Source organism: Dromiciops gliroides, chromosome 4 (genome assembly GCF_019393635.1).
Source record: "Dromiciops gliroides isolate mDroGli1 chromosome 4, mDroGli1.pri, whole genome shotgun sequence".
Lineage (NCBI taxonomy): Eukaryota > Metazoa > Chordata > Mammalia > Microbiotheria > Microbiotheriidae > Dromiciops > Dromiciops gliroides.
Window position 1 is genome coordinate 402574697 of NC_057864.1, and position 20881 is coordinate 402595577.

General features: G+C 38.2%; 1 protein-coding gene across 1 annotated transcript in view; it reads left to right on the plus strand.

Moving 5' to 3' along the window:
* SLC22A3 (solute carrier family 22 member 3) overlaps positions 1–20881 on the plus strand; it is a 143580-nt gene that overhangs the window by 106480 nt on the left and 16219 nt on the right. Inside the window, 4 exon segments of the mRNA XM_043964152.1 lie at positions 12522–12622; positions 12749–12836; positions 12838–12875; positions 12878–12958. Coding sequence (XP_043820087.1) covers positions 12522–12622; positions 12749–12836; positions 12838–12875; positions 12878–12958 — 308 coding nt within the window.

Genomic DNA, 20881 nt, shown 5'->3' on the forward strand with positions numbered 1-20881 from the left:
TCCTCCTGATAATATTGCATCTAGGTACCAACGACTGTGCTTTCATTCATACCCTGACTCATTAAATGCAATAAAAAATTGTAATAACTCCCTGCTCTACATTGTCATTTCCCAATAGTTCTTCCACCACTACTAAGAGAGTTTCTCCTCCTCTGAGCTTCATGCTGTCCAATATTATCACACGCAATCCAGATCCAGGTTACCCATTATCTTTTGTACTAATCCCTCTTGCCCCACACAAAGACACATTATATCCCTCCTTGCTCAATGAAATTCAATGCCTGGCTCTGTCTTTCTCTCTAACCGTAATTCCTGCCGCGTCATTCTATGAAAATTTCCAACATACATAGTAAGTGTTCCCATAACTATGCCTAATTTAACCAATTCTCAATTTTTTCCGCAATGTCAACTCAGTTCCCATGACCTGGGATCTTCGCATTCTAACCTCAGCTACACAGAGATCATTAAATCCTTGAGTTTGCCATCTCCTTATAAGTATTAGCCACTTCTCTATTCAAGAACTCCGAGATTCCCTTTATCTGAGGAAAATCTTGCATCATTTTCATTTTTCTCGCGTCGGGCTTACAATTCGCAATGGCTTGTTTTTTGTCCTCCCATGATCACTAATCCTACCACTCCTCAGCTTTTCCCAAGCCATCAGCCTGCCCGCCCTGTCTTATACTCTCCCTCTCCCTTTTCCTCCTCTTTGTCTTTTGCCCGTTATGCTTTTTCCAAGAGACTTCTCATCATGGAGTTACTACAACGCATCTAGCGCACTGAATGAAGCTAGAGGAAAATCAAATGGACCATGTAGAATAGGTTCTACTCTACATAATGTCAGCTGGGTCATCACTGCAATAAGATGATCCTGTTACAAATACTCTAAACAATTCCATTATCCCACTTATCCCATTGATTTTTTTTTGGGGGGGGGGCTGGGCTATGGGGGTTAAGTGACTTGCCCAGGGTCACACAGCTAGTATGTGTCAAATGTCTGAGGCTGATTTGAGACTCAGGTACTTCCTGAATCCCAGGGCTGGTTGCTTTCTCCACTGAGCACCTAGCTGCCCCGCCCATTGAATGTTTCGCGGGAAACCTTTGCAATCTCTCCTGTCAGTACTCCCCAAGGCTCTCTTCCCTCCCCGCCCCCCACCCTCAGTTGAAACCCTTTGTCTCATATCTCACTGAAAGAAAAATTGAAGCCATTAGCTAATGTGAGCTCCATCTTCGTCCCTTCTTCGCTCTTCTGCCACATGTACCATATGCCTTCATCGATCTCCTTCATGTCTCCACATGAAAAGGTAGCCTTTATCCTTGCCAAAGAAACAATAGATAGATACATAGATAAAAATACTGACAGTATAAATATATCTACAGATACTGATATCTAGTTATATGCCTGTGTATATATGCTCTCCTGCCTCTCCATCCTTAAAAACAACACCACCTTCACTAGATAGTAGCCATGCCCACCAACCTTTGTCCATTATTTCTCCTATTTGTTTATTTTATGCTTTTAAAGCATTATGCTGAGGAAGGTCCCTTAGACATCATCACACTAATAAAATCGAAGGAGGGTCACAGCATTAAAAAAAAACAAGGAATTGCCTGATGTAGAATAAAGGTCTCAGTTCTGTGTTGTTTATTTTCTCTACAATGACAGAAGGCTTTAAAATACAGATTGTAAATAAATTATAAAAATGCCCTGAATTCCAGGTTTATCTGTTGGTTTGTAAACTGGAGGGGAGACTCCTCAGCCAGATGAATCTGTTATAACCAATTGTGCCATAGGTTTCCCTCCCACCTTCACTTTATTTTCTGTAACCAAACACCCCCCCCCCCAAACTCTGGAATGAAATTTAAATGATCTTATCTTTATCTAGTAAACCAACTGTTTGAAATGTAAATAACCAACTTAGAAAAATTTCAAATAGCAGAGAAACATTTTGTAATGAACCATATTTCATGTGACAATGAAACAAAAAGGAGAAACAGAGATTATAGTTAATTCACCATTGTTCCTGTGGGTTATAGTTCAGTCACTGTTGAATTCTCTTAATAAGACAAACTGCAAGTCAAAGAAAGAAAAGCATTCCAGCCATTATAAAGTTTAAAGTCTTTACTTCAGGGTGCTTTGTACCAATGAAATCCCAGGCCCAATCCCTGGCCCCAAATCAAGTTGTGTTTTTCTCATCTACTTAAAATTTTATATGAAATTATAATTTAACTTCATTCCTAATTATTTATTAATGAATATGGTTTTTAAAAAGCATTTTATAGAATCACAGAATTGGAAGAGACCCCAGATAACTGATCAGATATTGTTTGGGGGATGGGGTGAAAGAGGGAAATTGAAGATGACATCTAGGTTTTGAGCCTGGGTAACTTGGAGGGTGGTCAAGGAAGGCTCTGTGGAAAAGATAATGAGTTCAGTTTTGGACATGTTGAATTTAAGATGTCTATTGGACATCCAGTTCAGCATGCCCAACAGACAATTGGAGATGTGAGCCTGGTGGTTAAGGCAACTGAGAGATTAGGATAGGACAAGTAGATCTAAGAATTATCTGCATAGAGATGATAATTGAGACCATGAGATCAACACATGAATTATCATAGAAGAAGAAGAGAAGAGGGCCCAGGCCAGAACCTTGAGGAATCTTCATGGTTAGTGAAGTTGATGAAGATCCAGCAAAAGAAACTAAGGAACAATCAGAGTGATGGGAGGAAAAGCAGGAGAGAACAGAGCAGTGTCATGAAAACCTAAAGAGAAGGCAGAATCAAGATGAGGACAGTGATTGATAGTGTTAAAGGCTACAGAGAGGTCATGAAGGATGAGGATTGAGAACAGGCCATTAGATTTGGCAATCAAAAGATCATTAGTAACTTTGGAGTGTGATGTTTAAAATCTAAATTGTGGTCGCCTTAAATTAGAAGCTTCAGCACCAGTCTTTGGGCATTAAACATTTATTAAAGCATAGAGGTATTCACAAGGAGTTCAGAAAGTTAAGAAAAAGCCTATCTAGCCTAGAGTTCCAGCCTGGTTGAGTTCTTCCTCAAGTCCTCCTCCACGAGCCTGCTTTAATCAGGAACTCTCTCCAGCAAACTGATTGTAGAAGCTTTTTATAGGTCTGGAACAGAGAGGTCCTTACACACTGCTTCAAGCTGATTGGTTGGTGTCATCCAAATCCATTGGTTCTGAAGGTGTTCTCAAGGTGTGATTACAATCCAGTTTACTTGAAGTAGGCTAATCAGCAGTTAATCACTCTCACTTGAGTCAATCAGTCTAGATTAATCTTCAGGTGGGTCTTTGAGTATCTGCTAAATCTCATTATTTCATCACAGGATAGAACAGTTTGATCGAGTAGGAAGCCAAACTGCAAAGGTGGTTGTTGTTGTTTTTTAAGTGAGAGGGAAAGAAGTGGAGGCACTAATTGTAGATGGTCTTCTCAAGGATTTCAGTCACAAAAGGGAAAAGAGTTAAAGGACAATAAGTAGAAGGGATGGACACATCAATTGAGAGTTTTTTTGAGGAATAAGGAGGCCATGGGTATGATTATTGGTAGTTAGAAAACAGCCAGTAGGAAAGAAAATATTGAAGATTAGTGAAAATAGGTATGATAGAACAATCTGCCTAGAATAATCAGGTGGCATGGGATCACTTGTGCATGTAGAGAGGGATTTGTCTTGGCAAGGAAAAGGGCCACCTCTTTATGTAAGGTAGAGATGAAGGAGATGATGGCAGAAGGCATCTGAGCCAGCCTACAGTTGGTGGAGTTTGCCATGATGAATTCCACTCAACCAATCCCTCTAAAGGGAGAGGAGGTAGAAAGTGCTCCTCATCCAAACTGCCCTCCACAGTGATTTCTGTTGGGCATTAGTAGTATAAAGTGGTTAAATACTAGACAAATTAGCGTCAGTTAACAAGCATTTATTAAGCATTTAGTATGTGCCAGGCACATACTAAGAAAAAAAATAGTCCCTGCTCTTGAGTTCACAATCTAATGGGAGAGACAAAATGCTAACAACATGTCCCAAACAAGATATATACATGCAAGGTGGGGAGATCATATAGGATAGGCCAGAAGATCCAGGAAGACTGGGAAAGGCTTTTTGCAGAAGGTAAGATTTTATTTAAGACTTGAAGGAAGCCAAGAGACCCAGATGAGGAAAGAGAGAGTTTTAGGCATAGGGAACAGCCAGCAAAAAAGGCACAAAGTCGAAAGTTGGAGTATTGTGTTTGAGGAACAGCAAGGAGACCAGTGTCACTGGATTGTAGAGTATGTAGAAGGGAGTAAGGTGTGTAAGAAGATGGAGTCCATTACCTGGGAATGCTTTTGCTAATTACTGTCTTCTAATTACATTGTAAGAACAAGTTTGGCTGATAAGAAAATGTTTAAAATACTGATTTTCAGTCTTAATGGAAAAATTGTACAAATTTTTTTCAACAAAACAAAATATTTTCACAAAGCCATAGAAAAACTCTTTGGTCTATGTGTAAGAATATATTAGATTGGGCAGCTAGGTGGTGCAGTAGATAGAGCACCGCCCTGGAGTCAGGAGTACCTGAGTTCAATCAGCCTTAGACACTTAACACTTACTAGCTGTGTGACCCTGGGCAAGTCACTTACCCCAATTGCCTCACTAAAAAAAAAAAAAAGAATATATTGATTAAGATCAAGAATCTGATTGAAAAAGTAGGATTAAAATTTTATATCTTAGTTGAGCTTGCTTTAGAAGGTGCTACTCATGCTACCAGGTCTTAGTTCATTTTTTTCCTTTCTAGCCACTGTTTTCACATGGCCTATGGTCAGGAAATAATGGTGTCTCAAAAGTCTTAGTTCACTTTTAAGCTACTAAAATTTAGTAAGATTTTTAGGACATCTTGTATTTGTTTATGGTATATAAATAAACAAACCATGGGTGTTTTCAGGCTTTCCATAAACCAATTCCTTGAAGAGCTATAGCCAATAAGCAAAACTCTAGTGGAATAGATCTAGCAACTTTATTCTCTCAGATAAATAAAAAGATCACTTTGAAGAAATTATCAGGGAAGCATGTAAAAGAAATTGCCAATAATGTTGACTTTAATAAGAATACAATGAATACAATTTTCCAATGTAGTGTAGGATTACCTGTTTTGGAGTGAGAAATGCAAATCACAGCTTTAGCCAAATCAAAGGACAAGCTGGTGGAGCAGGCAACAATGAGAGGAGTAAATGAAATGGATGAACAACCCTAGGTGATACTCTTCTGGATTTTTTTTAATGGGACTTGTTATTTCATCAGCAGATGGAGGTTCTGGGGAACATCCTCTGATGTAATTAACCCCATTCCACCTGCCCCTTAAGTTTCTTTATATCATCAATCAAAATTGATTTAATAACAATACCTTAACAAGATAAAGATCCTAAGAGTTAAAAGTATTAACCTCCCTCTAGGGACACAAGCAGTTTAACAGCATTGAACCAATCTATTCCCACCCCTCATCCCCTGCCTTGTTTACCTCTTTATATTTCTCTAGAGTCTTATATTTGGAGATCAAATTTCTGTTCAGTTCTGGTCTTTTTCTCAGCGAAGCCATGGAAAGTCCCCTAATTCATTGAATGTCATCTTTTCTCTGAAAGAGAATGCTCAGTTTTTCTGGATAGTGATCATGGGTTGTAATCCAAGCATCCTTTGACTTCCTGAATATCATATTCAAGCCCTGTGATCCTTTAATGTTGAAGCTGTCAGGTCCTGTGCAATCCTGATGTGGCTCCATGATACTTAAATGGTTTCTTTCTGGCTGCTTGGAGTATTTCTCCCTTCACCGTGATTATTTTGGAGTTTGGCTACAATCCTTGATGGTGTTCCTTTAGGGGTCTCTTTCCGAGATGATCAATGGATTCTTTCAATGATCATTTTATCCTCTGATTCCTACAATTTCAGGGCAGTTCTTCTTGATAATTTTCTGGAATATGGTGTCTAGATTTTTTCTTGATCATGGCTTTCAGGTAGTCAATAATTCTCAGATTATCTCTCCTGGATCTGTTTTCCAGTGTCAATTGTTTTTTCCAATGAGTATTTTATTTTTCTTCTATTTTTTCAGTCTTTTGATTCTGCTCAGCAGATTCTTGGTATCTCATGGACTTATCAGCTTCCATCTGCTCAATTTTAATTTTTAAGGCCTTATTTTCCTCAGTAAGCTTTGCACTTCTTTTTTCCATTTGGCCATTTTTTTTCTCTCATTTGTGCCAAACTATATTTTTTAAAGAATGTTTTCCTCAATCAAATATTATGCTTCTTTTGCAGTGTAACTCTCATTTCTCTCATTTCTCTTTTCCATTTTTTCTTCTACCTCTCTTTTTGGTTTTTTAAAAGGCGCTTTTTGGTCTTTAGACAGAGCATCTCCCCACTTGAGTCTTCACTTGTAGGCATTTTGACCAACTCATCTGAGTTGAGTTTTGATCTTCCCTTTCACCATAGAAGTTGTCAATGGTCAGCCTCCTTTTTTGTTTCTTGCTCATGCTGTAGCCTATTTTTAAACTTATAAAGTGAAGTCTTCTCCTGGGCACAGGGTTCACTGTTGCAAGCTTCTTACTGCAAGCTTCTCAGCTGCCCCACTCTCAGCTGTATTGAGTTGCAGCAGTGTCAAACTGCCCACTGAGTGGCCCTGTGCTGAGTGAACTGCCCACTGAGCTGACCCATGCTGAGCAAGCTGTCCCCACTGAACTGAGCTTTGCCTGAGCTGAGCTGCAGCTGAGACAAGTAGTGCTAAGCTGCCCTCCCCGTTCACACCAGGTGAGACAGACCTTTCCTGAAGTCTTCTAATTTACTTCAAGTAGCAGGATTGTGTCTCTCTTTTTGTAGGTTCTGTAGTTCCAGAATCTGTTTAGAGACTTGATTTAATGTTGTTTTTGAGGCAAATATGGGAAAGCTCAGCAAATTCCCTAGCATCTCTCCACCATCTTGGCTCTGCCCCTGGAACTTCTGGAGAACATTCCTCTGTCAATGCAGATCACATCTCCTTTTAATTTAGAGTCTTAGAGAGCATCAGGGACCTTGAAAGTTGAGTAACTTGCCCAGATCATTCTGCCAGGAGACAGGACGTGAGTTCAGTTTTTCTGGTTCCAAGAGCTGAATCTCAATCCACTGTACCATGATTCCTGTCACTTTCCAACACCATCATCGATCAATTAACTGGTAACAAGCCTCCAAAAGGTAAAAATTTATCCATCTGTTTTCTTCAGTTTATCCTAGAAAAAAAACCTGGCATGATCCCTTGGGTCTTGAAAATCCATTTACAGGAGTGATAAAACTGAAAAGGAAAATTTACATCTAGGATAGGGGCTTCCACTCCTTTAAAAAAATACTGTACAATGAACTTGCTAAGTCCTAATTTTATTGTTGCAACTACATTTTTCTCCTTCATACTTGTATCCCCAATTCTTAGCATCAAGTATGCACTTATAAATAATTATTAATTGGTTGATTTCTTTTGCTGCAAAAGTCATTCTAGAGTATTCAGATGGATGTTATTCTTATCAATTCATGCATTCTTTCCAGCAATGCCAATTGCAACCCATCCATGGCTTCCTATCCAATATGATTTTTGTCTAGGTCCTCATAAATTTTCCCCAGGGGGTCCCACCCAATATAGTAAAAAACTTCTAAATTTTCTCCTGATATTTTGAGGGTACTAATGTAAAGGGCAAGATAGGTGGCTCAATGGAGAGAGCATCCAAGATGCAGTCAAGAAGACCCGAGTTCAAATCTGGCCTCAGAACACTAGCTATGTGACCCTGGCAACTCACTTAATCCTATTTGGGTGCCTTTCCTTATGTAATTGAGCTGGAGGAGGAAATGGCAAACCACTCTATATCTTTGCTGAGAAAACCCAAATGGATCACAAAGAGGTCGGATATGACAAAACAACAAAAATGTGCAAAACTCTGCCTACCTACTATTTTCCTATCCTTTACGAGATCTCTGCAACACTTTTTCTCCTATTATTACACTTCTTTGATAAACATCCTGGATCTCTGTTTCTTCATTGGAGTTCCTTTATTGGATTTATTTCACAGGCTATCTCACATCCATTACCTTCTCCATTACATTCCATGTGATTTTCACTTTTTTACTTCTTTGAGGCAGTTGTATCTGTGGTCTTGAGGGCATATGTCATGTATGCAGCCAGGCAAAACATAACTTATTTAAAAAACCACACGGGGATGGCTAGGTGGTACAGTGGATGGAGCACTGGCCCTGAGATTCAGGAGTTCCTGAGTTCAAATATGGCCTCCGACAATTGACACTTACTAGCTGTGTGACCTGGGCAAGTCACTTGGCCCCCCATTGCCCAGCAAAAACAAAAAAAAAACAAAAAACCCCAAACCACACCACAGGGGCGGCAGCTAGGTGGAGCAGTGGATAAAGCACTGGCCCAGGATTTGGAGGACCTGAGTTCAAATCTGGCCTCAGACACTTGACACTTACTAGATGTGTGACCTTGGGCAAATCACTTAACCATCACTACCCACCCACCCCCCCAAAAAATTTCAAAAAACCACCACAGCAGTCACATGAGAATTGCCTAAGCTTTTCAAACATACATTTTATGAGTTCATCCAAACCTAGTTAGGGTTTCCTTAGTGTCTAAGATCTGTGGATATTGAAAAAATGAAGAGTCAGCCCTTCAGGAGAACAGTATCTCTGTGCAGTATGTTTTTTAAATCAAAAGACCAGCTGGATTTGTTCTTTAAACATGATAGAATAGTAAGTTGCACTGCATAAACCAAAGTCATCTTTGTCTTGTTGACTATTATTTATCTAATATATAGCTCCTTTTTCGACAATTAAAGCACAAGTCCCTTGAGAGTGAGGACTATCTGTCTCACCAAAATTTTAGCTCAGTACTTCAATAAATGTCTGTTGATATTGATCAACACTAAAAATTTTATTTATCCTAATAAAACCAAATAGAGTATTGAAGCAATTATATTATTCAATCCTAAAATGTTTCCCCACAGTTATCTTTGTGCCCCTAAATATTCAGATATTTATGGAAAATGTTCTGACCTGAATTTTCCATAAGCTGCCTCCACTTTATTTGGCCAGGGTAGGTCTGACCTAAGAGTTGGATGTTTTCATTGTTCATTCAGGCCAACAGAAACACTTGTCAACATGATTGTTTTAAATGGTATCTCATGGTTCAGTGGAAAGAACATGGGATTAGGATGTACAGGACTTAAGTGTTAATGACAGTTCTGCCACATACTACCTGTACAAATTTGAAAAGTCACTTACTCTCTCTGGCCCTCTATTTCCTCATCTGTAAAAATGGAAAAATTAAACAAGATGATTTCTAAGGCATTACCAGCTCTTAGGTATGATTCTAGAACTCTTTATTTTTTGTGGGACTTTTTTTTAAAAGCAATGTCTGGTGCCCAGCAGTTGTGGTTAAAATCCTTGCATCAGTGTGGTAAATACAGTGGAGAAAACACTGATTTTGGAATCATAAGACCTGGGTTTAAATTCTGTCCTTGGTCACTTACTACCTGTGACCTTGGACATATTTAGAAAGTCACTTAACCTCCCTAGCCTTCTATTTCCTAATTTTTAAAATAAAGATATTGAACTAGATGACCTCTTTTGAGTTCCCTTCCAATGCAAAATCTATCATCCTATGATCTCTCTCTAGAATAACTCAATTATCCATTGATCTGATCAAGTGAAAGTCAGATCCAAGTCAGTCAATGGTCCAATAAATTACCAATAAGCTTTTATTCATTAAGTACCTACTATGCCCCAAGCATTGTGCTAAGAGCTGGGATACAAATCCAAAAAGGAGGGACAGTCCCTTCCTTCAAAAAGCTTATTATCTAAAAAGGGAAGACAAGAAAAAACAAAAAGCGGAAAAGAGTGTGGAAAGAGGTACCTGGCATGGGGCATAATGCAGAACCCAAAGAAGACCAAAATAAGTGCAGCAAGGCAGAAACTGAGAGGTCAGTATGAAGTGGGAAGTTACTTAATTCTTATTTCAATGATAAACTATGTAGACAACTTAGTAGAGACAATGCTGATAACTTAACCCAAAAGAGGTCTATATCTGGAAGTGTGTAATAACTGTTTTGTACTGTGGGGTGGCGGTAGAGATTGGGTCTCACTAGCTCACCAAGATGGAAATGTAGTCACTCACTAATTTCACTATTGATTGACATGGAAGCTCCTGTTTCCATCCTGGATGGACCTGTCTTCACCTTCCACAAAATGTATAACTTAGTGAGAATACCTCATTGTTTTTAGCTCTACTGTAGCTCCTGAACTGCTAAACTCAAGCCGTCCAACAGCCTTGGCCTGCTCCAGTATCAGGGTTTATAGGCATGAGCCACCATACCCATCTAATGGGTTTTGAATGAAAGAGAAGTAGTTCCGCCCCTTTAGTGTTTCCAAAATTTCCAACAGATGTTAATCTTCAAGATTCTTGAATGAGAAATAGGAATTCTTAGAATTCCCCAATCCTAATATTTCTATATTTTTTCCTAATGATTTATTGACAATATTATTGATAACAATAATAATTGACCATAATAATAGTGATTCAGTTTTTGTAAAGTTTCAGAGGTTTTTCTGCAAAAAATAAATAATACTATATGCATGACATTATTATGAACCCATATTTTGTGTAAGTGATTTAAAGTGTATCTGGCAATGAACCGACTGATTTCCTTTATCTTTCATGAAATATTTCCAACATTCTTCATACTCTTTATTTATTATTATTATAGCTATCAAAAAATATTTTAAATAATATTGTCAAGGTAATGACATGGGTGCTGGGCAGATTAGTCATGATATCAAGAGAACTGGGAGAGTTTAGAGGAAAGTGGGTTTGGGAGGAAAGTGAGTTTGGAGGAAAGTGAGTTGTGTTTTTAAATATTAAAGTTCAGATGCCACTTATATATCAAGATGGAGACAAATATGTGCAGTAGATGTTGGTGATGTAGGACTGAGACATTAATGCTAGATATATAAATTTGGGAATCCTATGCTAGAGGTGATATTTGAACCCTTGGGGCTGATGATATTTATGATGAAGAAATGTAAGAAAGAAGAGGAGCAGGATATCACTTGGAGAATACCCATGCTTGGTGAACAGAAAGAGAAGGGCTGATCAAAGAGATTAAGAAGACATTCTAAAGAACGAACCACCCTCCCCACAAATTGCATTAATGAATCAATTTTAAAAATAAACAGAAGAGAGCAAAAGGAAGTTCCAGAATAGGACACAGACAACCCGGGTTAAAAATTGTGAGAAGAACATATTAAATTTGAAATATCTGGGCAGCTAGGTGGCACAGTGGATAAAGCACTGGCTTTGGATTCAGGAGGACCTGAGTTCAAATCCGACCTCAGACACTTGACAATTAAGAGCTTGTGTGATTCTGGGCAAGTCACTTGACCCTCATTGCCCTGAAAAAAAAAAAAAACCAAACTGAAATATAAAAAAGCAAGCTATGTGCAGTGGAGATTTGTGATTTCTATAATCCTCTTTTCTCTTCTTTGTAAAGGGAAATGTTCATGTTTGTTGAGCTTGTCAATTTCATAGTAAAAGGAATTTTTTTGAAGAAAAGAAATTATTATAAAGTTAAGAGAACCAAAAAAGAGTAGTGCATAGAGACCAATGGTAATCTGAGAGAGAGAGAGTGGACAGTATCAAAAACTGTGGAGAGGTCAAATAGAATGAGGAAAGAGAAAAGACCTAGTAAAAAGATCTAGTGATTAGGAGATTATTGTTAACATGGGAATGATTTTCAGTCAAAGTGGTAGATCAGAATTCAGAATGTAAAGGATTGAAATATGAGTGGATTCTATTGGGTGGGGAGAGTCTTTTTGTGGTAAAGCTATCTTCCAACCCCAAGGGTAATTGGATCATAGTGATATAAAAAACAAAGAAGAAGAAGAAAAAGAAAGAAAAAGTGAGTGGGGAAGGGGTAAGGAAATGCAAAGTCTTTTCACTTTTGTGAGCCACCTTTTACTCATTGTTAAAATGAGAGAATTGAATTAGATGCTAATTTTATGTCCTTTCCAGCTTGACATGTTTGATTCAATCAATTATCCTTAGTTCCTGTATCTGGATTTAACAACTTTTCTCCCCCTAAAGAAAATACAATGTTGGAGCCTACATGCTTTAGTTATTTCTACATTCATCTTTATAGTTTCAAAAGTATAACATTCACCTAACTTGCAAATGGTAAATCTGCCACATTCTTTGTTCACCTCACATTCCTATGGATAATGGTGCCAGGATTTCATTTCCAACAGAGCAATAAACCTTTGTGTTTGAATCCATGTGTCATGGATGGAAGACTAAGTATGAAGTTAATAACTTACTCCCAGTCTATAAAATAGTATGTGATAGTTGACTAAAGACCCTGGTTAAGTTTTCTAGGGTCGACTCAGCTGCCTTGATTTTGGTTAGTGACAAGTCTCTAGCGTTTGTTGCTGTGTACTACTTTCGAAATCTACTTTTTTCCCTTTAGATCACTGGTTACAGATGAGGAGGTTAGTAATCCATCCTTTTTAGATCTGGTGAGGACTCCCCAAATGAGGAAATGCACACTTATTCTAATGTTTGCTTGGTAGTTCCGATTGCATTGAATTTTAAAGCCTTAAGTGTGTTAATTTTACAAAGACCCCTTGCCTTCACCTCTGATTGAAGTTCATCACTTATTTGTTTTGCTCTGGTTTTTCTTGATGTTATTCCAGGTCACAAGTGCAGTGGTTTACCAAGGACTTGTCATGCGCCTGGGAATCATAGGTGGAAACCTCTATATAGATTTTTTATCTCAGGAGTTGGGAATTGCCGGGAGCTCTCCTGATCTTACTAACAATTGAGCTATTGGACGACGCCTTCCCTTTGCATTGAGCAATATAGTGGCAGGAATTGCATGTCTTGTTATGGCGTTCTTACCAGAAGGTAACTGTTTTTCCAGAATTTATCAGTGAATAGAATTCTTAGGAGCCTAAGGCAGAACAAACAAATATTGATGATGCAACAGCCCCTTTGGAATATGGGATCATAAAATTTAGACCTGGAAGGGACCTTAGTGATCATATAATCCACACCGCCTCATTTTACAGGATAAGAGAAACCAGAAAGAGCCAATATAGTAAATTGTCAAATATGGATTTGAAGTTCTCTCTTAAGAACTCTGGAACTGATTGCATGACATGGGAGACACTGGCACAGGACCACCAGCACGTTGTGCCCTCATGAGAGAAGGTGCTGTGCTCTATGAGCAAAGCAGAAATTGAAGTAGCCCCAAAGAAACTTGAGATGCATAGATTTAGAGAATCCAACCCAATGTTCATACTGAATATTTGTGCCCAACCTGCATTCCAAGCTCATAGTGGTCTGATCAGCCACAGTCAGACGTGCTATAACTTGACTTTAACATAGTGATGTGCATTTGGTCCTCTTCAAGAATTGAGGACAACAGCTAACCAATTATTTTGACAATATTATTATGATAGTATCACTGGTTTGGAAGGGGGGCAGGAGGGAAGCTGACCAGCACAGTGAGTACTCATACAATTAGATCACAGTGGGTTTTTAAATTGCTAAGAAAGAAAAACTGGAAAAAAAACCCAATACCTTGAGATCTTTCCATGTCTATCAGTTCTATTCTTGACTATGCTTTCAATGTTCACTATGAAACTCTAAATTTGAGTGTCCTAGTGTCTCACTAAATTGAGGTTTATCAAAAGAGAAAATTGAAGAGTAGCCTAAGATAATAATGTTCATCATCATAGGCTTATTGGAAAAAAAGGTGAAAATTAATTCAAAAGAATTCTGAATTACTAAATAAAAGAAGGTAAAAGAAAATCATTATATCCTTTAGGGACACACTTTGGGGTAATAAATCCAAATAACATTTTTATATGAAGGAGTGAAATAGTCTCTCTCAGTGCTATATATTGACCCAGAGAACACACCTACTTCAAGACACAGGGAATGTATGTCTGTGTAGTGCCTTTTTCAGTTTCCAGTATCAATGGTACGGTATACAGATCATTAAAAATCAATATAGAGAGGGGCGGCTAGGTGGCGCACTGGTCTTGGATTCAGGAAGACCTGAGTTCAAATCTGACCTCAGACAACTACCTTCGCCTAGTCACTTAACCCTGATTGCCTTAAAAAGAGAATGAAAGATGAAGAAAAGTGGTAGGGAGGCAGAAAAGATATCTTAAACCAAAACAGATCCCTGCTCTAAGGGAAGATGCAAAATAAGAGATTAATTATTTTCTTATTGTAGGGAAGGTGTGAACCCAGTGAAATTACAAAGTGAGTTCAGTTGTGCTTGAGCTTCATGACCTTTGCCATGAATATTTTCTGTGTCAGTTTGTACCATAACAAAAGAAGTACAAACATAATGGTAGGGCATATTTTGGACAACTAGGTGGCCAGGGTGCAATGGTGGAATGGGAAGCATGGGTAGGACTAACTAGTGATAGTAGGGCATGACATAATCACCAGTCTGGCCAAAACATGTCCATGGAGAGCTCCAGAACTGGGAAGCATAATGTCAGGAAGGGCAAACATCAGGAAGCTGGATGGGGTAGGATGATGTGATGGTGCTTCAAGTATTAAGTAGTCTCTTGACAGGTTCACTTCCAAGAGTTTCCTCTGAGGAACATTCATTAGCTAACGTTTGCTCCAGTAAACCAAACATTTGTGGTCAAAAAATGTTCTAAGCAGGTACAAAAACCTTTCAGCCTATATTCTAGCCCTTAATTGGCTGGTTTTGTATTAGACCCGTATTTCTAAGTCCTAATTAAAAATTGGAAAATAAAAGATTCTACTTATTTGTATTATTTTATAATCTCATTCTCATTTATTTAAGGTAACTCTTAAAACCCGCACTAATTTTTAGATTACACTAATTAATTTCTACTGGGAAAATTACCTTTCACTTTTAGAAAAATTTCAGAAGCAAAATAAAATGTACAGATTAGGCATTGTCATTAACTTTAGTAAGATTATCCTGATTAAGCCGTTGTGCTTTGATCAGATTGTGTGGGGTCTACATTCTTTATCTGATGTCTCTTTGACCAAGATTTGAGTGACCTAAAGTCGCATATCCTAAGACCTCATTTTAATATAACCCACCTCCAATTATGTTGACCAATTAGATTTGATTTTTATTTGATGGATCACCTACTATTTGCAAGGGTATATAAGTTATGAGTCCACCACCATTTTGGCTCTTTGGTCTGAAGAGACAGCTAATGACCATCCTTATATTTATAACCTGCCAGACTTATTTAATAAAATGATTCCATTAAAAAAAGATTATCCTGGTTTCTGTTTAGTTTATTTAATTGGGGGGGTCCAGATCTATGATTTTATCAGTGTTGAAAGATTCTCAAGGAGGTATCTCTTTCTCCTAGTGTTGTGCACTTCTGTGATATGCACTGTACCCAGCTTTCTTTCAGGTTCAATCGCAGATGTCACTTTCAGATGAATCACAAAACTGGGGTCATTTTCAATCCTATATTCATTTTTTTTGCAGGGCAATGAGGGTTAAGTGACTTGCCCAGGGTCACACAGCTAATAAGTGTCAGGGTCTGAGACCAGATTTGAACTCAGGTCCTCCTGAATCCAGGGCTGATGCTTTATCCACTGCTCCATCTAGCTGTCCCCCTTATATTAATTTTAACAACAATAATATTATGGCTGCTATTTATAAGGTGCTTTATATATGTGTTCTCATTTTATCTATTATTTTTTAATAATTGGAGTACCTGGACAAATTTCCATTTCTATCTGGACATCGTACTTCTCTGTGTTCTTTGAAGTAGCTTAATGTGGACACAGCAATCTTTTTCAACCCAAGCACTAAATTCTGCAGGACTGCTCTAGTGACTTCCATGGCTTTTCACTCTGAGGGCTTTGAAGGTCCCATACAATTTTTTTTTATGAGATATTTTATTTTTTCTGTTACACGTAAGATAGTTCTCAACTTTTGTTTATACATGCTTTACAATTTCAGATTTTTCTCCCTCCTTCCCCTCCCTCTCCCTCCCCTAGACAGCAGGTAATCTGATATAGGTTATATCTATATATCTCATACATATACATATATATATATACACACACACACATATATATACACATAATAACATTAATCCTATTTCTGCATTAATCCTGTTACAAGAGAAAGAATCAGAGCAGTGATGCAAAACCTCAAAATAGAAAAAAAATCAACAGCACCCAAAACAAAAGAAATAATATGGTTCAATCAGCATCTATACTCCACAGTTCTTTCTTTCTTTTTTTTTTCTTGGATTTGGAGATCCTCTTCTATCATGAGTTCCCTGGAATTCTTCTGTACCATTGCATTGGTGAGAAGAATATAGTCCATCACAGTAGGTCAACACTCAATGTTGATGATACTGTGTACAATGTTCTTCTGGTTCTGCTCATCTCACTCATCATCAGCTCACGTAAGACCCTCCAGGTTTCTCTGAACTCTTCCTGCTCATCATTTCTTACAGCACAATAGTATTCCATTGTATTCATATACCACAACTTGTCCAGCCATTCCCAATTGATGGGCACCCCCTCAACTTCCAATTCCTTGCTACCACGTAGAGAGCAGCTATAAATATTTTTGTACATGTGGGTCCCTTTCCCCCTTCCATGATTTCTTTGGGCAAAAGACCTAAAAGTGGGATTGCTGGGTCAAAGGGTATGCACAGCTTTATCGCCCTTTGGGCATAATTCCAAATTGCTCTCCAGAATGGTGGATCAGCTCACAGCTCCACCAACAATGCATTAGTGTTCCAATTTTCCCACAGCCTCTCCAACATTTATTATCTTCCTTTTTTGTCATTTTAGCCAATCTGATAGGTGTCAGGTGGTACCTCAGAGTTGTTTTAATTTGCATCTCTCTAATCATTAGAGATTTAGAGCATTTTTCATATGGGAATAGATAGCTTTGGTTTCTTCATCAGAAAACTGCCTGTTCATATCCTTTGACCATTTCTCAATTGGGGAATGACTTGGATTCTTATAAATTTGATTTAATTCCCTATATATTTTAGAGATGAGGCCTTTATCAGAAGCACTGGCCTCAAAAATTGTTTCCCAGCTTTCTGCCTCCCTTTTCCCAGCTTTCTGCCTCCCTCCATACAATTTTAACATTGCACGTATTAAGGTTTTTTCTATCTTTCTCAGGTTCTACAATTCCATAACTATGTAATTCTATGCAAAATCTGAAGCCACTTATGAAAGCAGAAATTCAGGTGTGACAAAAGGAAGAAAAATCTCCAAGTAAATTCTTCATGGGGGGAAAAAATACAAGTTAGAAGATCCCTGAGAGCAGGAACTGTCTCATTTTTTCATTTTTGTATTCCTTATACTAAGATAGGGAGAATCTATGCAGCATATCATCAATCAGTGTCAACTGACTTTTTTGGGATGTGTTCATGCTTATTTGGGCATGCTCACATGCAAGTCCATATATCTAAAACTTGCACAGAATTTTTAGTCGGGGGCAGCTAGGTGGCGCAGTGGATAAAGCACTGGCCCTGGATTTGGGAGGACCTGAGTTCAAATATGACCTCAGATACTTGACACTTACTCGCTGTGTGACCCTGGGCAAGTCACTTATCCCTCATTGCCCCTGAAAAAAATTTTTTTAGTCAGAAGGGACATCACTGACCATCTAGTCAACTTATCCCTAAAAAGGAATCTCCACTATAACATACCTGACAAGTAGGAATCCAACCTTGACTTAAAGGACTCCAGTAAGGGGGAATCCACTACTTCCTAACATTTACCAGTTACTTCCAAAGAAATGACTTCACAGAAGAAGATATTAAAATGACTGGCCATGGTGCAGCTAGGTGGCACAGTGGATAAAGCACCTGCCTTGGTTTCAGGAGGACCTGAGTTCAATTCTGGTCTCAGACACTTGACACTTACTAGCTGTGTGACCCTGGGCAAGTCACTTAACCCTCATTGTCCAGCAAAAAAAAAAAATATATATATATATATGTACATATATATACACACACATATATACATATATATGTGTATATATATACATATATATATATATGGCCATATGATCAGAACTGAGATTTTCTAGTTCACTCTTCTCCTTCTCTTCCCCCCTCCTCCAGCATTATAAAGAAGAGGAAAATAAGGACCAGAGGTGAACTAACTTACCAAAAATTACACAGGCATTAGGTGGCAGGGGTAGCATTTGAATTCACGTCTTCTGAATCTGGATTCTATTATACCACAAACCAGGTGTTCTTGGGTTTTGATTCATTCATTCATTCATTCATTCATTCATTCATTCATTTTTGGGGGGTGGGGCAATGAGAATTAAGTGACTTTGCCAGGGTCGCACAGCTAGTAAGTGTCAAGTGTCTGAGGCTGGATTTGAACTCAGGTCCTCCTGAATCCAGGGCTGGTGCTTTATTTGGTTTTGCTTTATTTTTAATCACAGATACAGCCTTAATCTGTGCTGCCATTGTTCATTTCAGCTGGACTTTCCCTGCAAATTAAATTTATTTAGAGGAATAAAAAAAGAATTTAAGTTTCAAACCTGGGGAGTAAAGTTATTTTCCCTTCTGCAACTAGTCTCCTCACTCCTGGATGGCATGAAGCAGGCGGAGATTGTGAAATCTGGGCACGATTCAGGGAGCTTTGGCAACAATATCCACTCTTCGTTATCCTGGCACCTGGCACTGAGCACCACCTGCTCATTGAAGGAATGGGTTGGACTAGATTCCTCATCCCTCTATCTGGCTTTAATGCAACAGTAAAGCATGAATAAGACACATGTTACAACTGTTCAGTGCTGGAACAGATGGCAGTCTAGCAAGCATCAATTCTATTCTCCTGTTCCTCTCTGCTTTAACTGTTAATGCAAGAGTTTATCTGGGCGAAACAGACACAGATAAATATTCAGTGAATTTACACTGAAAGTATATGCTGATACTCAAAACCATTATCTTGAACTAAACTAATAATAGGCTCTTCTCATTGTTCCTTTTAGGTAGCTTGTTAGTTTGTTTAGTGACTCTTGAGTCTCCCCCTTCCCCTCAGTTGCTGAATATTTACTAAAAGAATAAACTTGAATTCGCTGAGACAGATTCTCCCCTAATATTCATTCATTCATTCATTCATTCAATGAGCATTTGTTAAATTCCCCCTGGGTATTAGCCACTATAATAAATAGTCATTGAGCATACGAAGACAAACAACAACAACAACAAAACTGGTCCCTGCCTTAAGAAGCTTTTGTTTTATTTGAAGAACACAACATGGACATAGATACGTAAATTAACAATCTATACAAAGTAAGTACAAAATTATTTCAGGGACAGGAGAATGCCCATTTCTTGGCTAATAAATACATTTCTTTGAATGCCTAAAACTCTTTCAGACCTTGAAAGTTAATGTCCCAATGAATGAAGAAATCAAAATTTCCATTTCAAAACAAATGGATTTTGTTTTCTGTCATTTTTATTTTATTTATTTATTTATTTATTTAGTGAGGCAATTGGGGTTAAGTGACTTGCCCAGGGTCACACAGCTAGTAAGTGTTAAGTGTCTGAGGCCGGATTTGAACTCAGGTCCTCCTGACTGCAGGGCCAGTGCTCTATCCACTGCGCCACCTAGCTGCCCCCATTTTTATTTCTTGTTACAAACTAGATGCCTCAGAACATATTACTGTGCACTTAATCATTTCTCTTTTTTTATAAGCCACATTTATATAGGGTTTTACAATTCAGGAACTGTTTTCCTGCTAATCACTGTGTTGCATGCAAGTATTATGATCCATTTTGCATAATTAATGTATAATTGTATGATTATATTATTACAATGTATAATTGATAATACATAGTGTCCATCTGTGTCATTTTATGGTTATGGCTCTGGAAATCTTGACCAGAGTCATAGAGCTAGTAAGTGATAAAGGCCTTAAACCCAAGGCTTTTGAGGCCAATTCCAATTGGCTTCCCAGTATACCAAAGCTTCTTAAACTATGGGTTGTGACCCATCACATACCTGAATGAGAGGGTCGTGAAAAATAGGGCAACAGTAAACAGTTATATATACCAATTTTATATACCCATATCCCTGGGGTCAAGTAAAAATTACTTGAGTGAAAAGGGTTCATGTGTGGAACAAGTTTAAGAATCACTGCACTATACCAAAATGACTACCGATTGCAGCAGGATCCTTGTCCCCACCCACCCACCCCCCACACACAGCATTTAGCAGATTTATGTTGCTGAATAAATTGGGAGGGGTAATAGGAATACTCATTAATAGATAATCAATTTATTAAAAGTCATTCCCTCTAGACTGTTGTATAAATATAGGATCATAAGAAGTAGCCAAAATGTTGAAAAAACTTTGGTTATTATTATAAGCTTCTGGAGGGCAAAATATGATGTCTTATTTAGCTAATCTAAGACACCTAAGAACACCTAATACAGTGTTCAAAACATAGAAGTTATTTAATAAATTTTTCTTGAATGAATGAGTTCCTTTGGGAGTGTGAAGGAGCATGATTTCTTTTCTATTGCCAACGCGATCCCAAAGAGTTTATTTCACATGGTTTAACTGCCCATATGGGGCAGATAGGTGGTGCAATGGATAGAGTGCCAGACCTAGAATCAGGAAGACTCATCTTTGTGAGTTCAAATCTGGCCTTAGACACTTACTAGTTTTGTGACCCTGGGCAAGTCACTTAACCCTGTTTGCTTCAGTTTCCTCATCTGTTAGATGAGTTAGAGAAGGAAATGGAAAACCACCCCCAGCATCTTTGTCAAGAAAACCCCAAATGGGGTCATGAAGAATTGGAGCTGACTG